Source organism: Osmia bicornis, chromosome 4 (genome assembly GCF_907164935.1).
Source record: "Osmia bicornis bicornis chromosome 4, iOsmBic2.1, whole genome shotgun sequence".
Classification (NCBI taxonomy): domain Eukaryota; kingdom Metazoa; phylum Arthropoda; class Insecta; order Hymenoptera; family Megachilidae; genus Osmia; species Osmia bicornis.
The window spans coordinates 7,098,005-7,121,324 of record NC_060219.1 but is presented as its reverse complement, the minus strand read 5'-3'; the positions used below and the strand labels follow the sequence as shown (position 1 = coordinate 7,121,324).

The 23,320-nt window shown below is 41.3% G+C and overlaps 2 protein-coding genes and 1 long non-coding RNA gene across 7 annotated transcripts in view; 2 read left to right on the top strand and 1 right to left on the bottom strand.

Moving 5' to 3' along the window:
- Window positions 1-23,320, bottom strand: part of LOC114881128 (zwei Ig domain protein zig-8-like) — a 211,088-nt gene that overhangs the window by 95,191 nt on the left and 92,577 nt on the right. Inside the window, exon 1 of one of the 5 annotated variants that reach the window (XM_029197832.2) lies at window positions 892-1,006. The exons of the other annotated variants lie outside the window; for them this stretch is intronic. The gene's annotated coding sequence lies outside the window, so the exon portion shown is untranslated. Of the gene's footprint in view, window positions 1-891; window positions 1,007-23,320 lie in introns of those variants that run through there. 5 annotated transcript variants of the gene reach the window in all.
- On the top strand, window positions 1,117-3,630 carry LOC114881204. Its single transcript, XM_029197911.2, has one exon. The coding sequence runs from the start codon at window positions 1,199-1,201 to the stop codon at window positions 2,396-2,398; it is 1,200 nt and encodes a 399-aa protein (XP_029053744.2). The 5' UTR covers window positions 1,117-1,198; the 3' UTR covers window positions 2,399-3,630.
- LOC123987727 lies at window positions 4,424-21,923 on the top strand. The gene is made up of 3 exons (XR_006829332.1): window positions 4,424-4,534; window positions 4,787-4,929; window positions 21,856-21,923. It is a non-coding gene; the product is annotated as an uncharacterized LOC123987727 (long non-coding RNA).

Below are 23,320 nucleotides of genomic sequence, written 5' to 3'. Positions count from 1 at the left end.
GATTCAATAATGGAGGACGCGAGCATAGTTTAACGTATACATCACGGAAGGAAAAATCGCTTTAGAAACAGGCAGCGATCAACCTTTCTATCAAGTCTCCCTCGTCTCAAGCCGCTATACGTCACTGTCTAGATAAATATTTCTTTTTGTACATTTGCGTGAAAAGTTTTCTCTTGGTTAACGAGTTCGCTCGAGGCTGCGGACATTTGCTGGCTCAACGAAATAAATAAAATCACAAGTGGTATAATATTGTTAAAAAGACATAAAATAGAGAATAATAGTACACGGGTTAGATATGATTCCACGACAAGGTTGAAATTTGTGTAATCGTATTTTTTTTTTTCGTTATATAACCTAACTTCCGCACTCTCAATGATAATTACACAGCAATTACAGCAAAAACCTGTAACGTTACTCACGATTTTTCACCAATTGGCGGCCATCTGACAAAAAAAAGTTTAGAACAAGAATTGCAGGGTATGAAGTGCACAATAGATATCAGTAAAAGAAATTTCAAAAACTGTTTGTTTTCATGGCGAAGTCGAGGTCACCTTGCTAAATATTTCACATTTCCACTTCTGTAAATCAAGTAATATGTTAGTAAAAATATCATGTAATATGGTAAATATGGTAAAGAAAAAAAATACATGATCCTATTTGTTAAACCCAAGGTGACCTCGACTTCGTCATGAAAACAAACAATTTTCGAAATTTTTGTTACTGATATCTACTGTGCACTTCATACCCTGCAACTCTTGTTCTAAACTTTTTTTTGTCAGATGGCCGCCAATTGGTGAAAAATCGTGAGTAACGTTACAGGTAACACCCTGTATATGTATTTTCTAGTAAAATAAAAGAAATTAAAGATATAATTAAGAATATAACACAAACCTATTATCTACGCACTTCGCCATGTCTATCTCGTCGTTTACTGGGATTCTCTGAAACGTTTCTTGCGAACGTTCCCCGCATCTGACGTCACCAACCAACAATACACATGAATGAATCTTTAGTTTCTCCATGGGTACGAGTAGCTGGCGGTATGTATTTATCAATTCTAGCTTCCCCACTCCGATCATTTCATCGCTACAGAAACGATCTTATTGCTGCGTAGAATAACAGTTCGCTCTCAGTTGGTAGCGTGCACTGTCAGTTGCCAGATCGACGGAATTGTCGCGTTCGTTTTAAAAATTTCAACATGTGCGAACAGGTGGTCGATTACCGAGTCTGTCTGGACCCTCTGATCGAGAAAGTAACTTCGAATCTCAATCTGAACTTCGACAACGTGCATTATGAATTATCCACGCCGGACGATTCGTTCTTTTTTTCGGACATGTTCTTCGTGAAGATCACAGTGAACCAGAGCGAAGGAAAGAAGGAGACGATCAACATTGTGGTGAAGAAACCTTCGCAAATGGATCACGTGAGAGAGGTGTTGGAATCAGACGCTCAGTTCCACAATGAGATACTCTTCTACGAAAAGTATGCGAAAGGAGACAACGAATTACCTCGTTGCTATTACACAGAAGATAAACCTCCCCTGGATACGGTGATCCTTCTCGAAAATATCACGCAACGAGGTTACAAATTAAGTCACTGCAAATTCAACGTCCCTTTAGAGTATACTCTGGCGGCATTCCGAAGAATCGCGCGATACCATGCAAAGGGTTACGCGATGAAGGAACAACATCCAGATCAATTCTTCGACATCGTTAGTAAGATCTGGCAGACCAGGTTCAACCAGGACTCTACCTTGAAAGGTATATTAAATACCACGGTGACAAGGCCGGTAGAGTACCTCCGTAAAACCGGTTTCGAAAAGGATTTTTGCGACAAATTCGAAGAGAAATGCCAAGATATATTTAACAACGTGATGCTGAAAATAGTGGAACCGGAGGAACCTCTGGCAACGATATGCCACGGTGATTTCACCATGAACAACACTTTCTTCAAACGAGAGAACGGTCAGCTGAACGCTATGCTGATTGACTTTGCTCTGATGAGATATGGGTCACCGATCATCGACCTGTCCACCTTTCTCTGCCTCCATTGCACCGAAGCGCTCGACAAGAACCTGCTGGACAACGTTCTAAAGGCGTATCACGATGCTCTTATAGAGTGTCTCAAGGAACACGGTGCAGATTGCGAAAAGTACTCGTATCAGGCTTTCTACGAAGACTACAAGAAGAGAGGTATCTTTGGCTACTTCATAGCAGTGTTCTTCTTGAGCATGGTGATGAACAAGGCCACTACGCCTCCCGATGAACTCATGAAAATGACTCCGGAAGAATCAGGCTTGATATTGCGCGAGCTAGGCGGAGATGAGGTCTCGGAAATATTAGCGAACATGTTGTTGAAGTTGAAAGAATTCGGATGTTTGGATGATATAATTTCATAATTAGTATAATCTCATGAATCGTGTTGGAAGAAAACCGAAGCAAGATAAATGATGAGGAAAATGATGAGCGTTGACATTGAATCGTCGCTTTGTCGATGCTATAGTGGTGATTAATTATAATGGTTCTAATGAGACTGAACATAGTAAAAACGAGAGAAAAACAAATTGCATGCGAATAGTGAAACAGCGATTCGATACAGTCGCTATCAGTATTTTCGGTTCGTTTGGAGAATTAGTATTTTTCTTGAAAAGAGAATGAACAGTGCAAGCGGAAATCTATCTAGGAATCGATCGAAGTTGAAACGTTTCGTTTTCAAGATGATACAGGAGGGAAACAAGGGTAACAGTGCGGGTAAACGGTTGTTTAGAGGAACGTGTACGCTCGGTCTGACGAAAATAAAGCTTGCTGGCACGAAGCGTCGGTACGATGCGCGAAATTATTCTTCCGCCCATGCAACGACGTATCTGCCTTTCAAATAGAGCCACTCCTCCACGCGAGCGTGGAAAAACTTTGTCATTTCCATATATTTTCCCGGACTGGCAGCAACGTCTCCCGGGAAATTCACTTACGCTTTAACCTGAATTTTAAGCCCGTTAAATTTTGCTCGTCGTCGCGTGTACGCGCTTTTCCATAGACAGGAAGAGGAAGTAATCTTGCAAGGATGCTTTGGATGCTCCAGAGATTATGTTTCAACTAAATGCTAAACGATCGTTGGAAAAAAAAATTTAACTTGTATGATAATGTCATTGGTGTATATGTCTGTGGAAATGTTATTGTAAAAATTGCATATCTAGCATAATACTAGCATTCCTAGTATTAATAAAGAAGTAGCCTAGTAGTAATAAAATAATGTATAAATAAGACTAGATAAAATTTAAAATTTAAATTTAAAATATTTGCGATTTTATATCTTCTGTATAAAGTAATTAAAAACCTCTGTATTATGCCATTCGATTATTGTCTAATAATCGTGTTTGACCCAGGTCACTGTTAATAGTATTATTGTCTTTATTGTCGGCTATCGTGCCTTCCATATCTGCTCTGTGTACATAAATTTTTATATCGCATGAGAGTTCCTTATTTAGCGCTATCTAAAGTACTTCACACTTTTACCACGGTTATAAATATTATCACCATTCTTATGTTTACTTACTGATGTTAATGACTTTATAATACTGATCAAAGTTATAATTAAAAATATACATTAAACAATAAAAACTGTTGCATTAAACTCGTGTCTCTTTTACCATCCTTGAATAAACGAATCGTGTTCTGACCAGATGGTTTAATTGACATTTATGAATCTTGATTTTATTTTGGATTTATACATCGTTGAAAATACCAATTTATTTTTAATATATTTATTAACACTCCAATACGTGTTCTGTAACGAGGACGAAGAGACAACAAAGTGGATGGAAAGCATCGTGATACCTGACGTTTCATAATAATTATACGCACCCTTGACGTTGATTGAACGTTCGAGAACCACTTTATGGATTTAAAATCACGAGATGTCTCGATGACTGACGTATTGCTCTCTAACCGGTGAAAATCGTCCCATTTCCGTAACACTTTGGGAAATATGATACAATTACGTTCCATTTTCTCGACTAATTTATATTTTGTATAATAATAGGAAAATCGATCACTGAAATTTGATACATAATTTGTTTATTAATTTCTCTGCGCTTATAAAGAAAAAACCTCGACTCTTTATTTAGCACCACGATCAATAGCTGTATGTTATAAACGTTCTGCTATATTAATAATTCGTTCACAGTGAAAGTGTTGAAAGACATAGAACCTTTAAGTACTTTTACCAACCCTTACTGTATATACCATGAAATAATTATTAAAATTTCAGTGTATTTCTTTAATCGATTCCAGTGATCTATGTATTTTCCTATGATTTCGAATACTATACGTTATCACCTGTCTTATCTATCCATTTCTCCGATACCTGGCTTGTTTGCCACGGCGAAACAGATACGAAAACGCTGTTATCCGTAGCTCGTATCAAGCAGCTCGTCGAGACAGTGCAAACAAACATTTACGGAAACGAAGCTACTGTTACATCGGATGCAAACAAATCGCCGTGTAAACGAAGCAACCACCCTGTACAAGAGAAGTAGGTATGTTCCATCAAGCCGTTTCAAACTACCAACAATGATTGCTTACAGTCGCGTTAACGATGCATACAGCATGACTCTGCAATATGGAGATCTACCGAATAGGCTAAACGTAGCTTCCTAAACATAGCAAAGTTTCCACGTTTCTGGATGTCGGTTCAAACTTCTCGACGCGTTAAAATATCATCGCGGTTGAAAATCATAGAATTTAACAGAGCGGCTAGATTTCCGAGCTTATGCAACCTCGTTGTGCAGATGTTTGCGAGGATTTCGTCAAGCGACGGTGGAACGCAAGGGAGAGTGAAAGAAGCGACCAGCCAGAGAAAGGATGAACGCTTGCGGGCATAGAATCTGAAAAGGAGCGAAAGCCGAGAGGACACAGAGGCCGAGGACTCGAGGTAACTATGCAAATGCAAGAGTACATTTATCTCGGCACCACGCCCATGTATTTCCTGGGAGCTTCCGGACGCATTGTCGGCGGCGAATCGAATCCCCACATCGACCCTGCCAACCCCCAACCCTATCGCCAACCCCTCTTTCATCTTTCTCGCGCGATACCACCACCCCCTACACTCTCTCTCTCTCTTCTGCCTCTGTCTTTGTCCGCGTGTCTCACCCCCTCGTTGTGTACGCGAATGCCACCACCCAAAGACCGATACTCCCGAGATTTACGAGCAAACTAGCCCGCTCTCCAGGGCTAATAGACCGGCAAGTTACGGGCCAATTCAATTTAATTTCGAAAATAAACAACCGCCAATGGCGACGTTGGTCAATTTATTCGAAAATCCCGCGAACGGATCGCGGTATCGAGAACACAGGATGTCGTAGGTCAAGATGATGGCTGGGTAGATCGAAAGATAGACGATTACTGTTCGTCTTGCCGCCGGGGCAACGCCATTATCAAAGGTCGCCACTAATTCGCGGGAGTAAATTGGTAACGTTAAATCAACCGTTTAACCAACCAACCGGACGTATATTTACGCGCAAATTGTCCATACTGGCTACGAGCCAAACGTATTTTTACGGCTACGTCGGCGTCGAACGCGTTCAAATAATTCTACAACGAACGTACACCGCTTTCCATCCCCCTTTTGTTCAATTCTCCTTATTTTTCCAAGGGAACCCAATGACTGCCCGCTCACGAGCCTGCTGCAGTTAATCGAGAACTGTGCCAGTTTCCCAATTTTTGAAATTCTAATATTGCACGGTTACGAGTTCGTCAGTGCGCATAGAAGCAATGCTTATAATATATTCTACGTTCCTCGTACCACTTTCAACGAATAATAAGTACTTAAGCTCGAATGAAATCGAATTAACAATTCATAGAACCATCAATTTTTTTCTCATCAGAAACAAACATTTCCCGAGGAAAAGCGTCGACATAGAGATTTAATTTCACGGATAGGAAGCGCAGGAAAGTGCACAGAAGCCATAATAGAATTTCCATATCCCCGACATGTTATATACTTGGAAACAAACTCGAACTTGTCTCGGTGAAATTGTTTTACACGCACGACGCATACTCCCACGCATCGGCTTGTACGTGCACGCGGAAAAAGTCTAGGAGCAGTCGGTGTAGGTAAATATTCTCCGCCTCTAAATTCATCGTACACTTCCAACGTACAATATCCGGCAGAAGAACGGAAAAGCGCGAGAGTACTCGTTGATGCTAACGTGTTGTCGCCAGTGTGCAGCATACGGTACGCCCAGTGACTTGAACACGCTCGTCGGCTACGCGCACGTAAACGTCGCCACACGCGAGGAAAATCCGCTTCCTATAAACCCTGATCGGAGTTCAGCACGAAAAGGTTGCACCTTTGGCATCGCCGCGAGGAAATGAAGCTTAATCGAGGCGGATGCGGATCTCTCTTCCCCCGCTATAAAACTACAATGTTCATTCGACATTTAGCTACTGTTTAAAACAAAATTTATTGTATCTTTTTTTGAAAATAAATGTTGGCTTTTTTATCAAGTATTTTTGAATTTAAAAGCAATTAAGTAGCTTGCAGTAGAAAATTATCACACCTCTTCCAACCGTGGTATCTCCTCGATAAAAGAGAACACGGGAAGAGTAATGGAGAATATTCATCAAAATCTTTTTCTTTTATCACTTGAAGCAGCCGCAAAGGCCAGCCTATTATCGAACACCGATATTTATTCCAGTCAGCTGTCGATAGACGGTCACCGGTATGTTCCCTTGCACGCTCGCCATATCCTAATCATACTGTTCTAACAGCGTGTTGATCATCACACGTGTAATTGGCTCCGTGAAAACCTGGTACATCCATGCTCACCCGTTCTATTCCTCTGACCCTCGATTTCGATGCGACCCGACCCCGTGTGAATTTGCATTTCTATCAACGGCTGCGATACAGGTTCCGTTCTTCGCTCGCCTAACGCTACCAATATCATCGAACGTCAAATATTCCTACCCCACCAGTAAATTTTCTCCTTTTTTCCCTTCTTTTTTTTCTCTTCCCTGCCCCCGTTCTCGTTTTCTTCTGTCGTCGTGGCCAGGCTGGATATCGATGGCTCGTAAATTGCTGCGCTGTCCACCCACGGATTTCCGGATTTCGCGGTATAAATCAGTCGACTTTTCGGTTAATCAACCGCGACGATCTTAAGAAATGAACTTGATCGAATTATGGATTGATATCATAGTCAATGGAAATTTCGTAAAAGATTTCTATTATTTTTATATCGTACAGAACGCGATTCGTTTTCGTGGAGCATGTTTTACGACTGTAATATTTATAACAGCAAATAGTATTCGGGCAATCGATAGTCGATCGACCAGCTGGTAGTTTCGGTCGTTCGTTTTCTCGTCACGAGACACTCTGGCCGCAAAGTGGTGTCGATAGATCGATAACCAACGTGCGGTTGCGGGTCTGCAAGTTTCTGGTTTGAGAGAGCGAAAAATGCGTCTGCAATTCTTCTGCGATCAGAGAGAAAGGAACAAAGGAAATAATACGGTTGAAGTAGAAAGAGGAGAATGAAGCTGGAATAAATAAGTGGTTGGTGACAGCAAAATAGAGAGATGGTATGAAACAGCAATAAGATATAAGGATAGAAAAGGAATGGAAATGAAAGAAAAGAGAAAATTGAGATGAAAGGAACGAGCGGTAGTAAGTTGTAGCAAGAAAATCGTAAGAATGAACAGTGGAAAAGAATTACAAAGTCTACTACAGAACAGAGAATGTATATATTCAAAAAGGAAAGATTTGAAAGAAATCAAAAGAAGAAAAGGTATTGGTTTTACTTTCTTCCTATATTTCTTTGAAACTACTCTCCCACCTGCAAACGTTCCTTTGTCAAAATGCCACTGCAACCTTTCATACTACCACCGATTCACGAAACGTCTGTACACTCGTTTGAATGGACAGAGCGAGATTAATTAATTTCTGTATGAACTTTTACCCTCGAATATGTAACGCTACCAAACACATCCATTTCGAAACGCAGTTATTAATTGCGGCACGTTCGAAACTGGTATGTCTGTCGGATGGACACGTAATAGTGAGAGCGAGGCTCGAATTTTGATAAACGATCCCTTTTTTTTTCACGTCGTAGCAAACCTACATTTCGATAGAGTTCTTTGTCCACTTAAACCATTTTCCTTTATATATTTTATAGAGAAATTTCGTGTAGACAGAAAAGCGAGCTTACGATCCACATCATACCCATTTCATTTCTAATAACAGCTCCGAGTAGTTTCGAGCCGTCAGAAGTCTTCGTCTCGACCCGAAGGCATCCCCGAGTCGTATTAACCCTTCCGGCGTGTTTCTCAACCGCACTGATAAGCTCGTGTCGGTTGGCTTACATCGTTATTCTGTCCGCTTAATTTCTTTCAAACCGCAAGCAGAGACGCTCGTCGAAAAGCTACAGGCTAGCTGAACAGACTCGTCAGAGAAGGAAACCCCCATGGAACGGGATTAGCCTATATCTGGTTACAACCCTTTCGACGTACTACACGAAGGCGACATCAGCATTGCGTACGGCTTCGTATTGTGTACTATCGTCGTTAAGCATCGGCAGAAACGCGTCGCGAACACCGTAAACCACGTGAACGCGCGACTTGCCGTTCAATTGACGATGAGACGGATCTTTCAGGTAAACGCAAAAGTAATGATTATTTGCAGCTAAATAAACAACCGTGGTAAAGTTTTCCCGGTATCGGTTTGTAATTGAAATTAACTTGGTATCGACATGGCCGGCTCGTTCGTGGAAGCGGAAGTCATCGAGCCGATCTCGAAGCACGTTATCTGGTCATTACGCACAATATTCGGGACCCGGTAATAGATAGCCCCGTGGGCGATATTAGAAATCGATTAAAGAAACTTTACATATGGATTCCACGAACAGAGGGAGAACATCCGTTAACAACAGCCCCTGCATTATTCCTCGAGTTACTGGTTCCGTTGATTTTGCCATTTGTTGCAAAATCACGGTGTATCGTAATTAATTAAAATTCATTATTGCAAGTCGAAGCACTCGTCATTCGACGATTAAGTTTCTAAAACGTGCAAAGTGATAATTCTCGATGCCTCGAGCAATGTGTATACCCGCTCACCGTTTGCATCTTTCAGAGAGATAGCTACGAGGAATGAAAAGCACGATTCTCATCCTATATTCAAGCTTTCATTCTATTTTCGGTGGAATAAAAATCAGAACGCGCACAGCCAATATGAAATGGCCACGCAATTATTCCATCGTCGAAAACGAAGGGAAACGGGAGGAAAAAAAATGTGCGCAAACGATACCGTGGGAATGAAATTTCTTCTTTTTTTTTTTTTTTAATTTCCCACCGATCGAAACTCGTCTCGCGAAAGCGCGGCATCGATTCGTCGCGAATTCGAGCGAAAGCAGCGAACTTTTCATAGAGCCGTTTCCACGCGGCAATTTCATTCATTATCGCGACTCCATTAAACCACTTCACGTGCAGCGAAATATCATTCCTCACGGCCAATTTTCCGTGAAACTATTAGGCACCTAACGAGGTGCCTCGTCGTTTTACGAAATTGGTAAATAATTACCTGGGATGAAGCAATAACGACAGGCAGACTCGAGGAGGCAGTAGTAAGAAAATAACTCGGATAAAATTATTTTTCACGATTTTTCTCTGAGAAAACATACGTTCATTCCTTCTGCGTGTGTGTACAGTGGAAAATTGCGAAAATGTTTACCATGCGTTAATAGGGTGGAACGAGAGAGTTTAATTTAGTGGTACTAGGATCGTTTGAAAAATCAATCTACCGCGGATAAAAATGAACGAGCGCAGTCTGGTTACATAATTATTCGCGCAGTGCTCGTAATTGTTGCAGTTTCCCGCGACGAATATGTATATATGCGCGCGGTAAAATATTCAGCGGCTCTGATAATTAAGCGGTCGAATTGAACGACCTACCGCATTACCAATTAATTTTCTATCGGTGAATGAAGGCTGAGACCCAGGAATAGTTAAATTGGAATAATTACGGGTAGTGAAATACTGTTCAACGACGTATGTAACCATTCGACGATGGCAGATATTTGTTTAAACAGGTTTCAGCGTCCCGTGTGTATCAAAAATTAGTTTTCCTCGAAACGAGATCCGGTAACGAATGCTCGTATCAAATGTTACGCGAGCATCGGTCGCACAATAACTCCGAATGCCGCTAATTTATGAAATGACGGTAATTTTGTTTTCAATTTTCTCCGCTCTCCTTTGGCTTACCAAAAGCGTTATCGAATATTTAAGCGTTCTGTTTCGCGTCCAATAAACTGTACGCCCCGAACGAAATAATGAAGTTAGCCGAGCGAAATTATTACTAATCGTTAAGATAAACGTCGCGTTGCGAGCGTAATGCAACTCGAAATGCGCGCTGCAGAAATTGATGAGAAATTTTTCACAATTTTACTTGGCAAATTTTCATTGTTCCTTTTCAACTCTCCGGTCTCTTTGTGCTCGCGTGTCTCGCAAAATGTTCCAACAGCTTTTTAACATTGGTCGCGTGTTGTGGCCCGGTGGTTCGCCAACATGAAAGGCGAATTGCCGCTTGTGTCGGAAATATGCAGGCGCACGAAACATCACACACGCGATAGAGAACGAGCCACCACCCCTCTGGATATATAGACATCGTTGAAATTTCAGAAACCGTGATCGATTCGAATTCGTCGAATGCCAGCGTCGAAGGGATCGAGGGAAGAACGGGCTAGATATCGAGCCGCGATCACGGTATTCCTTGTCCGCGTGCAACACGTCCTCCGAATCGACAAATTACTCGGACCACCGCGGCGAATTCCCCGACGAATTTCGTGAAAATTTTTCGAATAGTCAGCCACCATCGATTCGCCGTCGAGACGACCAATTTCTCTTTTACATATCAAAAAGAAAATCTAATCATTTGTCTGTGAAGCGTCTATAATTCAACAATAACAACAGCATGCAAGAAGCTCAACAAGCGAATGAAAAAGAATCCACCTCTTACAAACCCCTTCGCGTAACACCAGAAAAAGAAGTTCGGACGGTAAATACATCGACCATCATCTCTGTTTACCCGGCCGCCGCATAGTTCGAGTCAGCACTTTCCCCGAATCCTCGTTCTTTCGTTCGCCCACCCGAAAAGCGGAAAAAACGTCGAGTTTAATCCGGAAGTCCGTCGAGAACGGACGAGGAAAAAGACGTCGACGTAGGGTGGTAGCGATGTAGGGTAAGAATTTAAGCGTGCGATAACGATTGATTAGGCGATTCGCATCCGGAATGACGGGACGATAAATCTTATCTGGCACGGGGTCGGGGAACAGCAATTTCCTGCGCGAAGCTTGAACAACCAGACGGACACGTTCGCAAAGCTGCTCGTTTCCATCGAGCGTTATTACGCGCCAGCCTGTCCGTTCGCGATTATCTGCTCAGATTGCAACGTGAAGGGTGGCGTTTTCGCGACTACTGGCTCGAGAGAGAAAGGGATGAACGGACAGTCCCGTTCTGGAAGGAAGGAAAAAAGGCGAACAACGAACAGCATAATTTCACTGGAACACGTAGATTTCGCTGTGCTTCTCGGGGTTGACCATCCCCCTCTTTTCTGCTTCCCTAGTGCCAATAAACTTCACGAGCTGTTCCTCGCGTGTACAGTTGGACGTGGCCAGGGTGCACATGCACTTACAACCCTTGGCATGCGGTGTTTCGTGCTTCCACTCGGGCTACACTTAACCCCCGCTCCACTAGTTCAGATAAAACGACCACTAAATAAACAGGCTGACGCCATTATACGCGACAAGAAATATCGAATGGACGACGACCAAGACTCGGCTGCATCGTGAAACTTTACGAGCCCTTAGCTCCTTCCGATTGTCCTTCCTAATTCAACCGTTCACGGTTCAATGTTTCCTCTTCTTTCGGTTAGATTTATTCAACTTTGTTTTTCGAAGATAACACGGATGTTCTTTGCGGGGGATAGTTGTGAGACGAGATTCTCAGACGTTTATGTTCAACTCGAGTTCGGATTTATAGAATTGTTTCCAAAGTCTGGGATGAGGTAACAGACACAGCCAGAGGGAATAGCGCAATTAATTTTCACAGCATTAATTTGTTCTTTGATAAACATTGGTTCATCGATAAATAACAATCACCGATAGCTTATTTGCTTCCTACGCGTATTATACGTTCCCGTATGTGAAACAACAGATGGGACAGTTGGATATTGATGTCGTGAACAATATGTGTATACGATCTATCGTGTTGATAAACTACATATGTGCAAGATTAGGCTAAATAGATTAAGGATAGAATAAATATATATTGTAATGAGTACAAGAACTAGTTTACCTATAATAATTACGCTTTAGAGTCATCTTACTGATGTACGCTTACGCAACATGTAAACGTTGCTCGCTTACACGCGCGCGTACATCTACACAGGTGAAAGCTTATATCAGCACTGTTTGCTGAGCTCGGATATAGAGGATTATAGATCGACCGTGTGCGTGTGTTTGCCTATGTGATATACGTGAACACTATGGAGGTCGAAATACGCAGGATCATGAGACTTAAGAATCGAAACTTAAACAAAAATGATGGAATCTCTGATAGAAACGTAAACAAGTTGGTAAAACTGCAATTTTGTCAGCGGAAAATCACGACTGATAAGAACGTTCGACTTTATCTTGGAAAAGTTTTCAGACAACTTTAATTCCGTCTCCTTTACCGGCGCAAACAGAACAGTGAAATAAAAGTCTGGCTGTACAAGATGGCGAGTTCGAATCCGCAGGAAACAGAGGAGGAAAGAATGGAAGGGAGTAAAATTTATTTCCCTTTTTACAACCGTTTGATACTCGAACACCGTTCGAACTTGGACTGTTCTAGTTGACCAAGAAGTTTCTCGAGTGCTCGTAAATCTCGTGTATTCCAAATGACCGAGAATTCACCGTTTCTGTTAGACTATTTTATTATATTTGCCTAACAATACTGAACAATCTATTGTGCACCGTGTTCTACGCTTCGAACTAAAGATCTCACCAATAATCCCATACAGATGTATTTTGTATGAAACGTTTCGAGTACATATTCTTATGACTTATGTTAAGATTTACCAAGAGGTTTTCCAAGAGTTTACTGAGCGGTTTCCAAGTTTATTATTATTCGCAAGTGTAGTTGAACCGAGTTTCAATGCGGTTTTGAATGAAGTTCCGACGGCTTTGATGGTTATGAATCCAACCGAGTTGCTTTTACAACGTTTATACGTATAATTTGTAGAAATAAAGAATGATCAAGCCTGCTACAATGGGAAGAGAATAAAACGCGTGCTGGTAAATATAAACGATGGAAAAGCGCGTTGGATGAGCGCGTGTTTAGAGCAAACAGCGATAGCATAGAAGATAGATGATAGGTGCACGTGAGATCTTGTCGCCGATATCGCGCAGCTTCCGGTTTACAGGTCTCATTATTTTCGCGTTAGAGCCTGCCGTCAGCTCGGTTCTGGGTCACTTCTCCGCCCTCGAGAGCCCTTTGAACCGTAAACTCGGTATCTGTTCGATATCACGCTGGAACTCGGCTATTCGCGCGCGTTACTCGCCTTCGTCGCTCTGTCGTAATCATTTTATCAGATAACCACGGTCACAGCCTTATCGGTCCCGAGAATTCGTGGTGCACCGTATGGATCGTCGGAATGTTCCTGCGTTAATTCCTCAGCCGCATCGCGTACCACGGAATTCGTTGGTTTCTGCTTCTGGAATTATCCGACGATCCATGGAACTCCAATCGAAAGACAAAGCGATGTTTATTACCGAGAAGCTTATAGGATTCGTGATAAATTCACCTCGATGGCACCCTAACGACTGAACTTCTGCACCTTATAATTTATACCGAAAAGTATGGAGCATATTATGATACCGTTGATGGATGATCGAGATACTAGGCGGTGTTTATTGAAATATCGTGTGATCGTTTTTTATAATATTAGAGTAATTTCAGAGCATCGGGTCAAAGATTCCTAGAATTCCGATCATCGATCGCGATTGTCATCCGCCTGCTGCTCGAGGACAGTGGTTTGCGAGCTTACTGAATTATTCAGGAAGTGTCAATTACACGGACTTATCGTAAAATCATGATTCCTATCGTCCTAAATCAACATCCTCCACCATTCGCGAGGAAAAAGTTCAGTAGTCTGAAAATAATCGAGGACAAAGAAACGTCGAAACACAGCGTTTCAAACTTTTACATCTTCCCCTTTAATATGCACCACGTAATTCAAACGGAGAAACAGCAAAGATCCTACTCGAGGAAATTCGCGAAGGATCCTGTCCGATAAAAGGTAGAACTCTCGTTGAATGAGAATTGAATTAAAAGCTTCCATGGGAAAGGGGTCCGCGCGATATCAAACCGTCGCGCGTCGAGCCGACAGAGTCAACGAGCGGCAAGTTTTCAGGTCAATAGAGCGCGTAAGAAGGGCCCAGGCACCGAAGACATCGGTCGGGAAATCAGGATGTAAGAGAATGAAAGAAGGGGTAAGGGTAAAGTAGAGGGTTGAACGCCCTCGAGACGGCGACGAAGGCGGAAGGAACAATCGAATCAGCAAAATCAAGCTTCTGCGGTCGAGAGCAGCGACAGGACAATCACGACTCGTCGCGAATTTAAATCTCCTAAGTTCAGGAGGGACCGACGAGAAACCCAATGATTCAATGATGCGAGCGAATCGAATATAAATGCTTCTTTATAAATATCAAAGTACCCGCCCGGAAAGTCGGCGACGCACGGTACTTGAAGAATAACTAGTTACCTTCGGTACACGCTGACTATTTAATAATGAATGATCACGGTAATTTTTAATAGCAAACGGGTTAATCAAGACGCGCGTAATTGGGTTGAGCATACTATTCACTTTGGAGCTTCATTAGCACTGTTTCCTCTGAATGTTGTATTTAATTACCAGCAGTCAGATATTACATCCATTTACATCTATTCCGTGCTTGTACCGTCATTTGCATGGAACTCAACGTTTCAAATTGATATAATTGGCATAATTGGTAACAGTTTACGCGAAGTTAATTCAACGTGTGAAACGCGATGCAATAGAAAGCACTCTGAAGAAGAAAGCACGTACGCACCGACGAGAAGTACCTCATCGTTTCGCGTTTCTATGTGAATTTTCATGGTTCTCGATTCACCAAAGCAAGTTCCACCGGCAAATGAGAGACACGCGGGGCGTGAGCTGATCCCCATAGTAGTAACGCAACGCCTCGTAACACGCCAGTGCTGCTAACACTGTGTCTCCGTGCAATTTAACCCTTTCGCTACTCTAGACTTCGCCCGAAAAGCGACCGCGTAATACGTGTACGAAATTACGAGATGCATCTACCCAACATTAGCGAATTAACCACAGTCTCGCCAAGAGAAATTGTAAAAAATAATCGTTACAACTTGCTAGTCTTCTGCACTTTCCAATTCTTTCGTTTGCATCTTTGTAACCCAACTTTCAAGCGTTTGCAAACTTTCAAAAATTTTTCTTAGACTTCTTATCGTATTCTGTTAACGTTTCTTCTCCGTTCAGTTTCGAAACGAGACATCAAACGAACGTAAAAATCCAAATACCTCGTTCGTGGATATACAATCTTCCTTCCATCGAATGAATAGAAAATCAACATTACGTATTCTCGCGTTGTTGTTTCGAATGGATCGTTTTTTCGATCGTCGCTGCTAAGAGATGCACAGTTGGTTTCTTTGGAAATGGCAGAAAACGTCTTCACGGATATAAGCTTTACCGGTAGTCTGTCACTTTTCGCACTGAATAGACGAACGGTCACGCCTGATCGTTCTGCCCGTGCTCGTATGAAAGACGCTTCGCGAAAGTTTGTCTCGAACGAAGAAAATGGAGCAGCAGTTTCGAACAAGTTTTTCCCCGTGATGTCACAGGCTATTCCGAAGATATATTTCTCGAATCGAGACGAGATGGGGATCGATTCTATCCAGCTACTGAATGCACCTAATCGCGATAACATCTTCGGTTATTCGTCAATGACACGATGCGAGAAACGAGTTTATCACGTTAGATAATAAGATAAAAGAAAAATATTGAAACGAAATTAAATTTGCACCATTACAGGATTTTTGTATCACCATTGAAAGGCTGAACAAACTAGTATGTAGTTGTGTATCCCACATTCTATACAATATGAACTAAATAATTAAATGCGAATTAATAATGCATCAATGAAATTCACGGATAAACCACAATACATGAATTATATTTAAATCTTCATTGAACGAAATCCTGTAACATTTACATGTAACAACAGATGATCGTGTTTTATTTTATTTATTCATTTATACAGGAAATATTCTACTATGTTGATCTATGTAAAAAAATACGGAATATACCTTTCACAGAAATCCGATTGTTTATTTAAATTGCTCGCAAGATTGCATATTCTACTGAATGACTCGGCGTAATTAAAATATCAAGCAACTAAGGTAGCGACGAAGAAGTACTTTTTCCCGAGGTTTCAAGCTGGGGCATTAAAGTTAACGAGTTCCAAGTGTAGGGAGAAAAATATTCTACCAATAAGACTGGTGGTCCGGGATTCGAAGCCGGATGTTCCACTCGTAGGACGATGGCTCTGACCATTAAGCTACCCAGATCTTTAAGCGGATATTTTCTTGCCAGCTCGTGAAATACGTAAAATGATAAGATATGAAAATTAATATGTTTAAGATTTTCCCCTGTGTTATGAACTCGTTAAGGAGACAAATAATTAACGCGACAGTACTCAATTATTTTTTTAAAAAATCTCCGACGCAAAAGACTTAATTCTTCAACGTTTCAATTCAATAGACATTGCCAGTATTGTTTTCTCAGCCTCGGGTCAGCCTTTGTCAACGTCTTGAACGAGCCGATACAATTTCCCCATCAAATCAAGCAGGTGACCTGTTCGAGCCAAGAGCAAACTGTTTCTCAAAGACTAGATGCAATTGGAAGCATACTTTTTTCTTTTTTTCATCCGACGTTTCACTTGACAAACTCGTCTGATCAAACGCGTCGAAACACAGGAAGAACCGTAGAATTTTGCGAGCAAAACACAGGAGCTATCAATGGCGCACAAAGTCGCCGGTTGTTTTTATTCGACGGATATAACGTTCTCAAAGTGAGGAGAAAACGCGTCGAGCTTACTTTTAACGAAATTGCACGGATTTCCAGTCGCAAACCACCCTATGTTTTTTGTCACCGCCGGAAATACAGTAGGTGATCAAATTATTAGAGCTATTCGCATAAATTGACGATTTTACATAAAAATTATTAATTCTTAAATGAAAACCTAGTTAAACGGAGTGTTTGTTATTTTTTTGTGATGCATTGATGCTTGTAAAGTTACGATACACAGTTGAAAAAAGTGTATCAGTTCTTGACTGGCGTAGAAATTCTTCGGACCTCAACCTCGTCAAAAATTTGTGGAAATATTTATTATCAGTAATAAATGTCAATTGATTGAACGTTTGATAGAAGTATGGGCTAGAAATAAAGCAATCAAAATGAATTGCCGAAAAGAATTGAGGCAGTAATTGCAGCAAAAGGCGGCGTTACAAAATACTAACATACATACGTAAATATAATCTTTTAAATGTACTTGTTTATTTTTATCAGTATTTTTCTGTATATTATTAGTGGAGGATCATTAATTAAAAGTTACACGAAAAACCCATTTTTCATACCGTGGCTTTAATAATTTGATCATCCACTGTAGTATAAAATAGGGTGAAATATCGGGCGAAACAGGGCCTGTTCGATGACGAGAGAGGGTTTCACGGCTCGTATCGAGGAAGACGTTTATGCAATATCCAGCTTCGCTTATGGTCGTTCGGTTGTTATGCATTCGACGCAAAGACGTCTTGACATGCATCCAACGCAACATTAACTGCGATATATTTGACTCGTTCAATCGATCCGTCTATATTTCATCGTCGTCGATCGGCTCGCGAACGTTCGTGCGTCTGTCATCGGGGTAAAACGAATCACGTTCTTTCGCGACGTTCCGATTCTCAGCAGGCTTTAAAGAAACGAATGGCTCGGAAGGGTGGAAAATAATTTTTCCGAGAGAATTCTGTTTAAGGTAAAACCGGATAGCTGCTGTTAGGAGCAACTCGATAGTTGCTGAAACTACGTTGAATATCTGGTCCAAATTAAGAGCATACGAGCTTCCGGAATCACGGTAATTGCTAGCAAGTCGTTACAAGGATTCCCATCGAAACATCGGGACGCATTTACATTTTCAAGTAGGTTCGCACAGCCGCTTTACGCACCGACCTCCATTTACGGACGACGGCATTAAGATTTAATAGGGAAACTTGGTGCCGAATTCGGTCGGAACGAACGGTAACGCAAGAATATCGCCGTTTTAAGCAACGTTCGCAAGGTATTGGCTGTAGCGGCGAATTACCATGTCGAACAACAACCGAGCATGCATACAGAATGAAGTGGATCTGAAGGGTAGGCCAGGCTGGTTAGGCTTGCTGCTGTGTTGGCTACACGGCCCAGTGTGTCAGCAGTTTTCGCGATAAACGCGGTTAAACGCATCCAACTGTGATCTTAATGCTTGGACAGGTTAATTAAAGATCACATCGATAAATTTGAAACGGGTAGCTAATTCAGTTCGAAAATTCAGAAATTCTATTCGCGATCATTAATACACGCGTGTAGTTTGTCAAACGTGGCGCTTACGATCAGTGTCTCTTCCGATCTTAAGAAAACTGGCTACAATACTGGCGGAACGTCGCGTCGGTCCGCAAACAATGGACGCAGCTTACAGCCGGAAGCCGCAGTAAATTTGTAGGAAACTGTTCTGTATGTATGTGCGAGTCAGTTTGTCACCGTGGTACGATTTGACGTACGAACCTCTTTCGATATCATTTATACTGATGTGTTTCAATTTGCTGTTTGAAATTATTAGTAATGGTATTTAGAACTCTTCTTCTTTGTCCGTTTTCGAGGAAGCTCGAGTGATAAATTTCTGAAAAGAAATTCCTTTTCTTTCACACGAGATACCGATTCACTTCTGTCCTGTTCTTCGTGCAGTTGTAGCAAAAAGAACATAGAGTAAAATGGAGGTTGCTACAGTTGACAGAGGGGAAGATACTCGAGCAGATGTATATCGTGTGAGAGGAGGTCAGGTTGGCGAGATTTCGCGAAAGGGGCGTGGAATTTCTTAAACAGCTTTAAAACTCGCGGAATACGGACTTTCTCATTGTCGTGGATGGTGCGGACCTTAGGTGTGCCTCAATTTTCTTTTCATTGCCGTCACTGAGAAGATACATACATACCTACTGGTATGTATGTGCAACGACTTGCTTCTCAAGGAAATCGTATGTAGGTCGCAAGCAGCATGGACTTTTCCTTTCGCCACGACGACACATAATATTTCATTCGAACGAGCAAGAAAGGACGAATCGGTTTTCGTTTCCTTCGCTATGCATTTCACGCGTTCTAACTGCGGCTTAATGGTAAAAGGAAACGGAAGGTAAAGCAGATTTTTGTATAATGCGATATCTTTTCAATGCGACTTTTGTCATGATAAAAATCGTATTTCTGCATTATATAGAATTATAAAATCACATAAAGAGCCGCATATAAATTGAAACTTTATTTTCTCATACAAATCCTCATATTATATTCCGGGAATTTTAAACCAGACAATTTGAGTTAGTTCATATCAGATTCAAACAGTCTCTTCGAAGAAGATCTTTAATTTTTCTCGCGTTTGTTAAATATGGATATTTGTATTTTGCTCCAATTTCTAAAATTGGTGAAGGAATCTTTACTAGCCGTGCCGCAAAAGCGGTTTTAATCTGCGCTTGACGCAAATCGGAAACGAGTGTTCTCTGACGGGTCTGTTTCCAGTATTTCGGTCAGTTGCCGGTGGCGTGCAAACCGCCTGCAATTAGCCTGCTTTCTAATTTGGTTTTGGTTGCCTACCGTCGATCCAGTGATCAAATCTCCTGACCTCTGGTTACAGTCAAAGTTGAAGTTTTAACAAGGACCTTGTAACTAGATACCTTTCAACGTAGCTGCAACACCACACTCGCGTTAATTGCACCATTTGAAACTCAGAACTAAGAAGAAATTTCAAATTACACGAATCAAGGCTCCGCGAGATAGGAAAAATAGAATCTTTCCGTGGGTGGTGGGATTTTTAAGAAATCACAAGTTGGAAATTCAATTGCAAAAGGGAAAACTTCTTTTTGTTTTATACCACCGCTGCCACTTATGGAAAGAAGTTAGAGGTTAAGACAACTGGAACATTTTACGGCAGCTGAAAGCTTCGCGGAGAAAGTAGCAGAAGTTCGAGTCCTTTTTCTAAAGGAAATCGAAGAAAGAATAGCGTGACTTAAGGACTCGAGAGAGAAGAAATGTGGAATTAAGAAATGGAAGGATCTTTAATACTTTGAACCTCGTGAGAAATTGAAATAGCAAACTATCTATTTTACATAGATAATCGTCTCTAATCAAATTAGATTACAGACAGTGAGAATCTTTCTTAACAATATTAGTAGAATCGAAGGATTACCTACTAGCCAAGAGGATGACAGAGAATGAATCGGAGATGCCTTAAATCGGATCGGTTGAAAAATTCCGACAACCCTCTGGATAAACCAGAAAAAGGGTGTTCTCTCGAGCACCGTTTCAAAATTCTTTAATCCTGGCCCCAAGGAATTTCTCGTCCGTCGAAGTGGTGCTTTATTCCGCGGGAGAGTAAAGTAAACTCTATTCCCGGAGATCGTTTGTTTCTCGGGGACACCGGAGCGGATCGCGCTTCGATCGTGATTTCCTACGTGGACATTGAAGTTTTACGGAGCGTGAACGAAATACGTAGGAGAATTCGAATGGAAAGGGTCTCTGTCGGGAAGCGATATTACGGATTCACCTTGAATCGCGGCTACCAGCGCAGCTGAATGAAGTTCGTCCAAGAAAAGCTAAAGAGAATTTTCATCCACCGTGCAACCTACGAGAACTGAAACGAAGTATTATTAAACTAAAATCATGTAGAAACAATGGAAAGGATTATTTGTAATATCTTTTGTCAGAATTTTTTTGTTAAAGGTGGGGCACTTTAAACCTATGAAATTTTTAGCAGTTCTTTGAAATTTCAGTGTATCTGACTTTATCCTGGGGAGTAAATTGAAATAACGTTGAATATTACGATTCCAGCGTAAGATACATAAACCAACCGTAACATTAACATTCAACCTTTATCTTTCCATGAATTTGGCGAAATGAAATTAGAGCGTGAACTCAGTTAGCATAATGCTCCGAGAGAGACTTGTGTATTATTGTTCCCGTGGGTGGTTGAATGTGAAATATTTTTTTACGATAAGCCACCAAAGTAATGAGACCCAGTCTCCTCGAAGATTTTACAACTCGAAAGTGTTCCCGACAACCATAAACTCGAGCAATCGCGCGAATTTCTGATCCAAGGATCGACGTACACAAATACTAGCATGTATAGGCTCCTTCATCGAGTAAGAATACTAAAATGAAATTTATTCATGAACCGGTTCTACTCATATTTTCGGGGAAGTAACATCTCGTAGAGAATGTTTCATAATATATGAACACAATTTAGAAGAAAATTTAAAATACAAAGATTCTCGGAAGAGATTCTGTAAAGAACTCCAAATTGGGCTATTCAAATGAATTATAAAGTACTTGAGACAGTAGGATGTACTTGAGATATCTATTCAAGAGTATTCTCGCCGAGTAAGAATGTAATAAGCACTATCGATCACAGCAATCGTTCATTCTGCGATTCTCCTTAAAGTGCTCATGAATATTCATCGATAACGCGCTTTTCCTCGTTTACAGGTTTCCTCGCAGAAGAGGAAAGAAGAAGGAACAAATGACTTGAACTCGAGCAGCTGGGCGGTTAAGGTTCATCGAAATCTCAATTATTCATAGGAAATTTAATCATACGCGTTAGTGGATAGTAAAATTAAGTGTTTTTGTTACCGTCTTATCTCCTAAACCGAATACATTAAGTAAAAAAGTAAATCAATGCATAAAGAAGACTTATTTCTTCCGACTTCAATCCCGAGAACCTGTTCCAATATTGAAGATCCCATTGCACAAATAGAAATCATCCTCACCGCGAAACTTTTCCTTCGATCTTTTCTGATTTTCAAAATTCTTTTTGAAAAGGAAGAATCGCCGAATCTGTACCACCTGCGACCAGACAGTGGTCTCGAGGTTGTTCGGGGAAACTGAGAACTCGGATCTCAGGTCAACTTCGACTTCCATCCCCATGGACCGAGAGATTTACGAGATCCAGGGTGAGATGTATTATCCACGACGCGACGCAACGAGGACATAGTTCCGCTGTCGAACATTGTCCAGAGAACATTATTACAGTTTGAAGTGTAATAAAAAAGTAAGAACATACAGGACGCAGTTCAGTCTTTCCCAAAATTAATTTTCCGTCGCTACAGCATGGTCTACCATTATGTACAAATCGGAGATTGCATCGACAGGAAAGGGTGGTTATCGACGCGTTAACTGGGCTTCCGGAAGTGACGGTACCTGCTCGATTCACCACGGTCGTTCCATCGGTCAGACGTTTGTAATTAGTTATCGATTTCAATGCAACAGAAGAGCGTTTACGTTTACGACAGATGCAATAAAATTGTTGCAAAAGAAAATTGTTTTTCCTGTTTCAAAAAAATCCCCGCTTATATTCAAATATGAACCGCGTAAAGGCGATAAGACTTTAGGGGCTCATATTTATCAAAAATTCCAGCAACGTCAATATTTTATAGTTGCTCGTTACTTTTATCGATAGTTTAGTTCCAATTTTACTAGCAATCTCGTAAAGCTTCTCGATGGAAAGGTTCGATAGGCTGGTACATTATAAATGATATTATAAAAGGCCGGTTGGCTGGTGGATGCTTAGAAAATAGACGGTAACTGAATGAACGTAGAGAGTGCTTAACAAAATTCATGCTCCATTATTTATCGATATATCGGAGGCCGCGTAAACGACTCGGGACAAAAAACTTGCCCGCGTAACATTCATAGAGTGCAGTCGAGCCGCTTCAAAACGATTTACGACCACGGTAAATTATGGAACACTAAATCGTGGTTTGTCAATATACGTAGCTGCATAGAGACACAGATAGATCCGAGCCATTGTCGTTGCTGCGGTTGCGGCGATACAACGATGCTTCCAACCAATTTTATTCGACGTGTATAGATACGCAGACGGTTAACAACGCTACGTACACCCGCACGGAAGTTAATCGAACGTTTCTGAAACGAGAGAAAAGATACTCTTTCT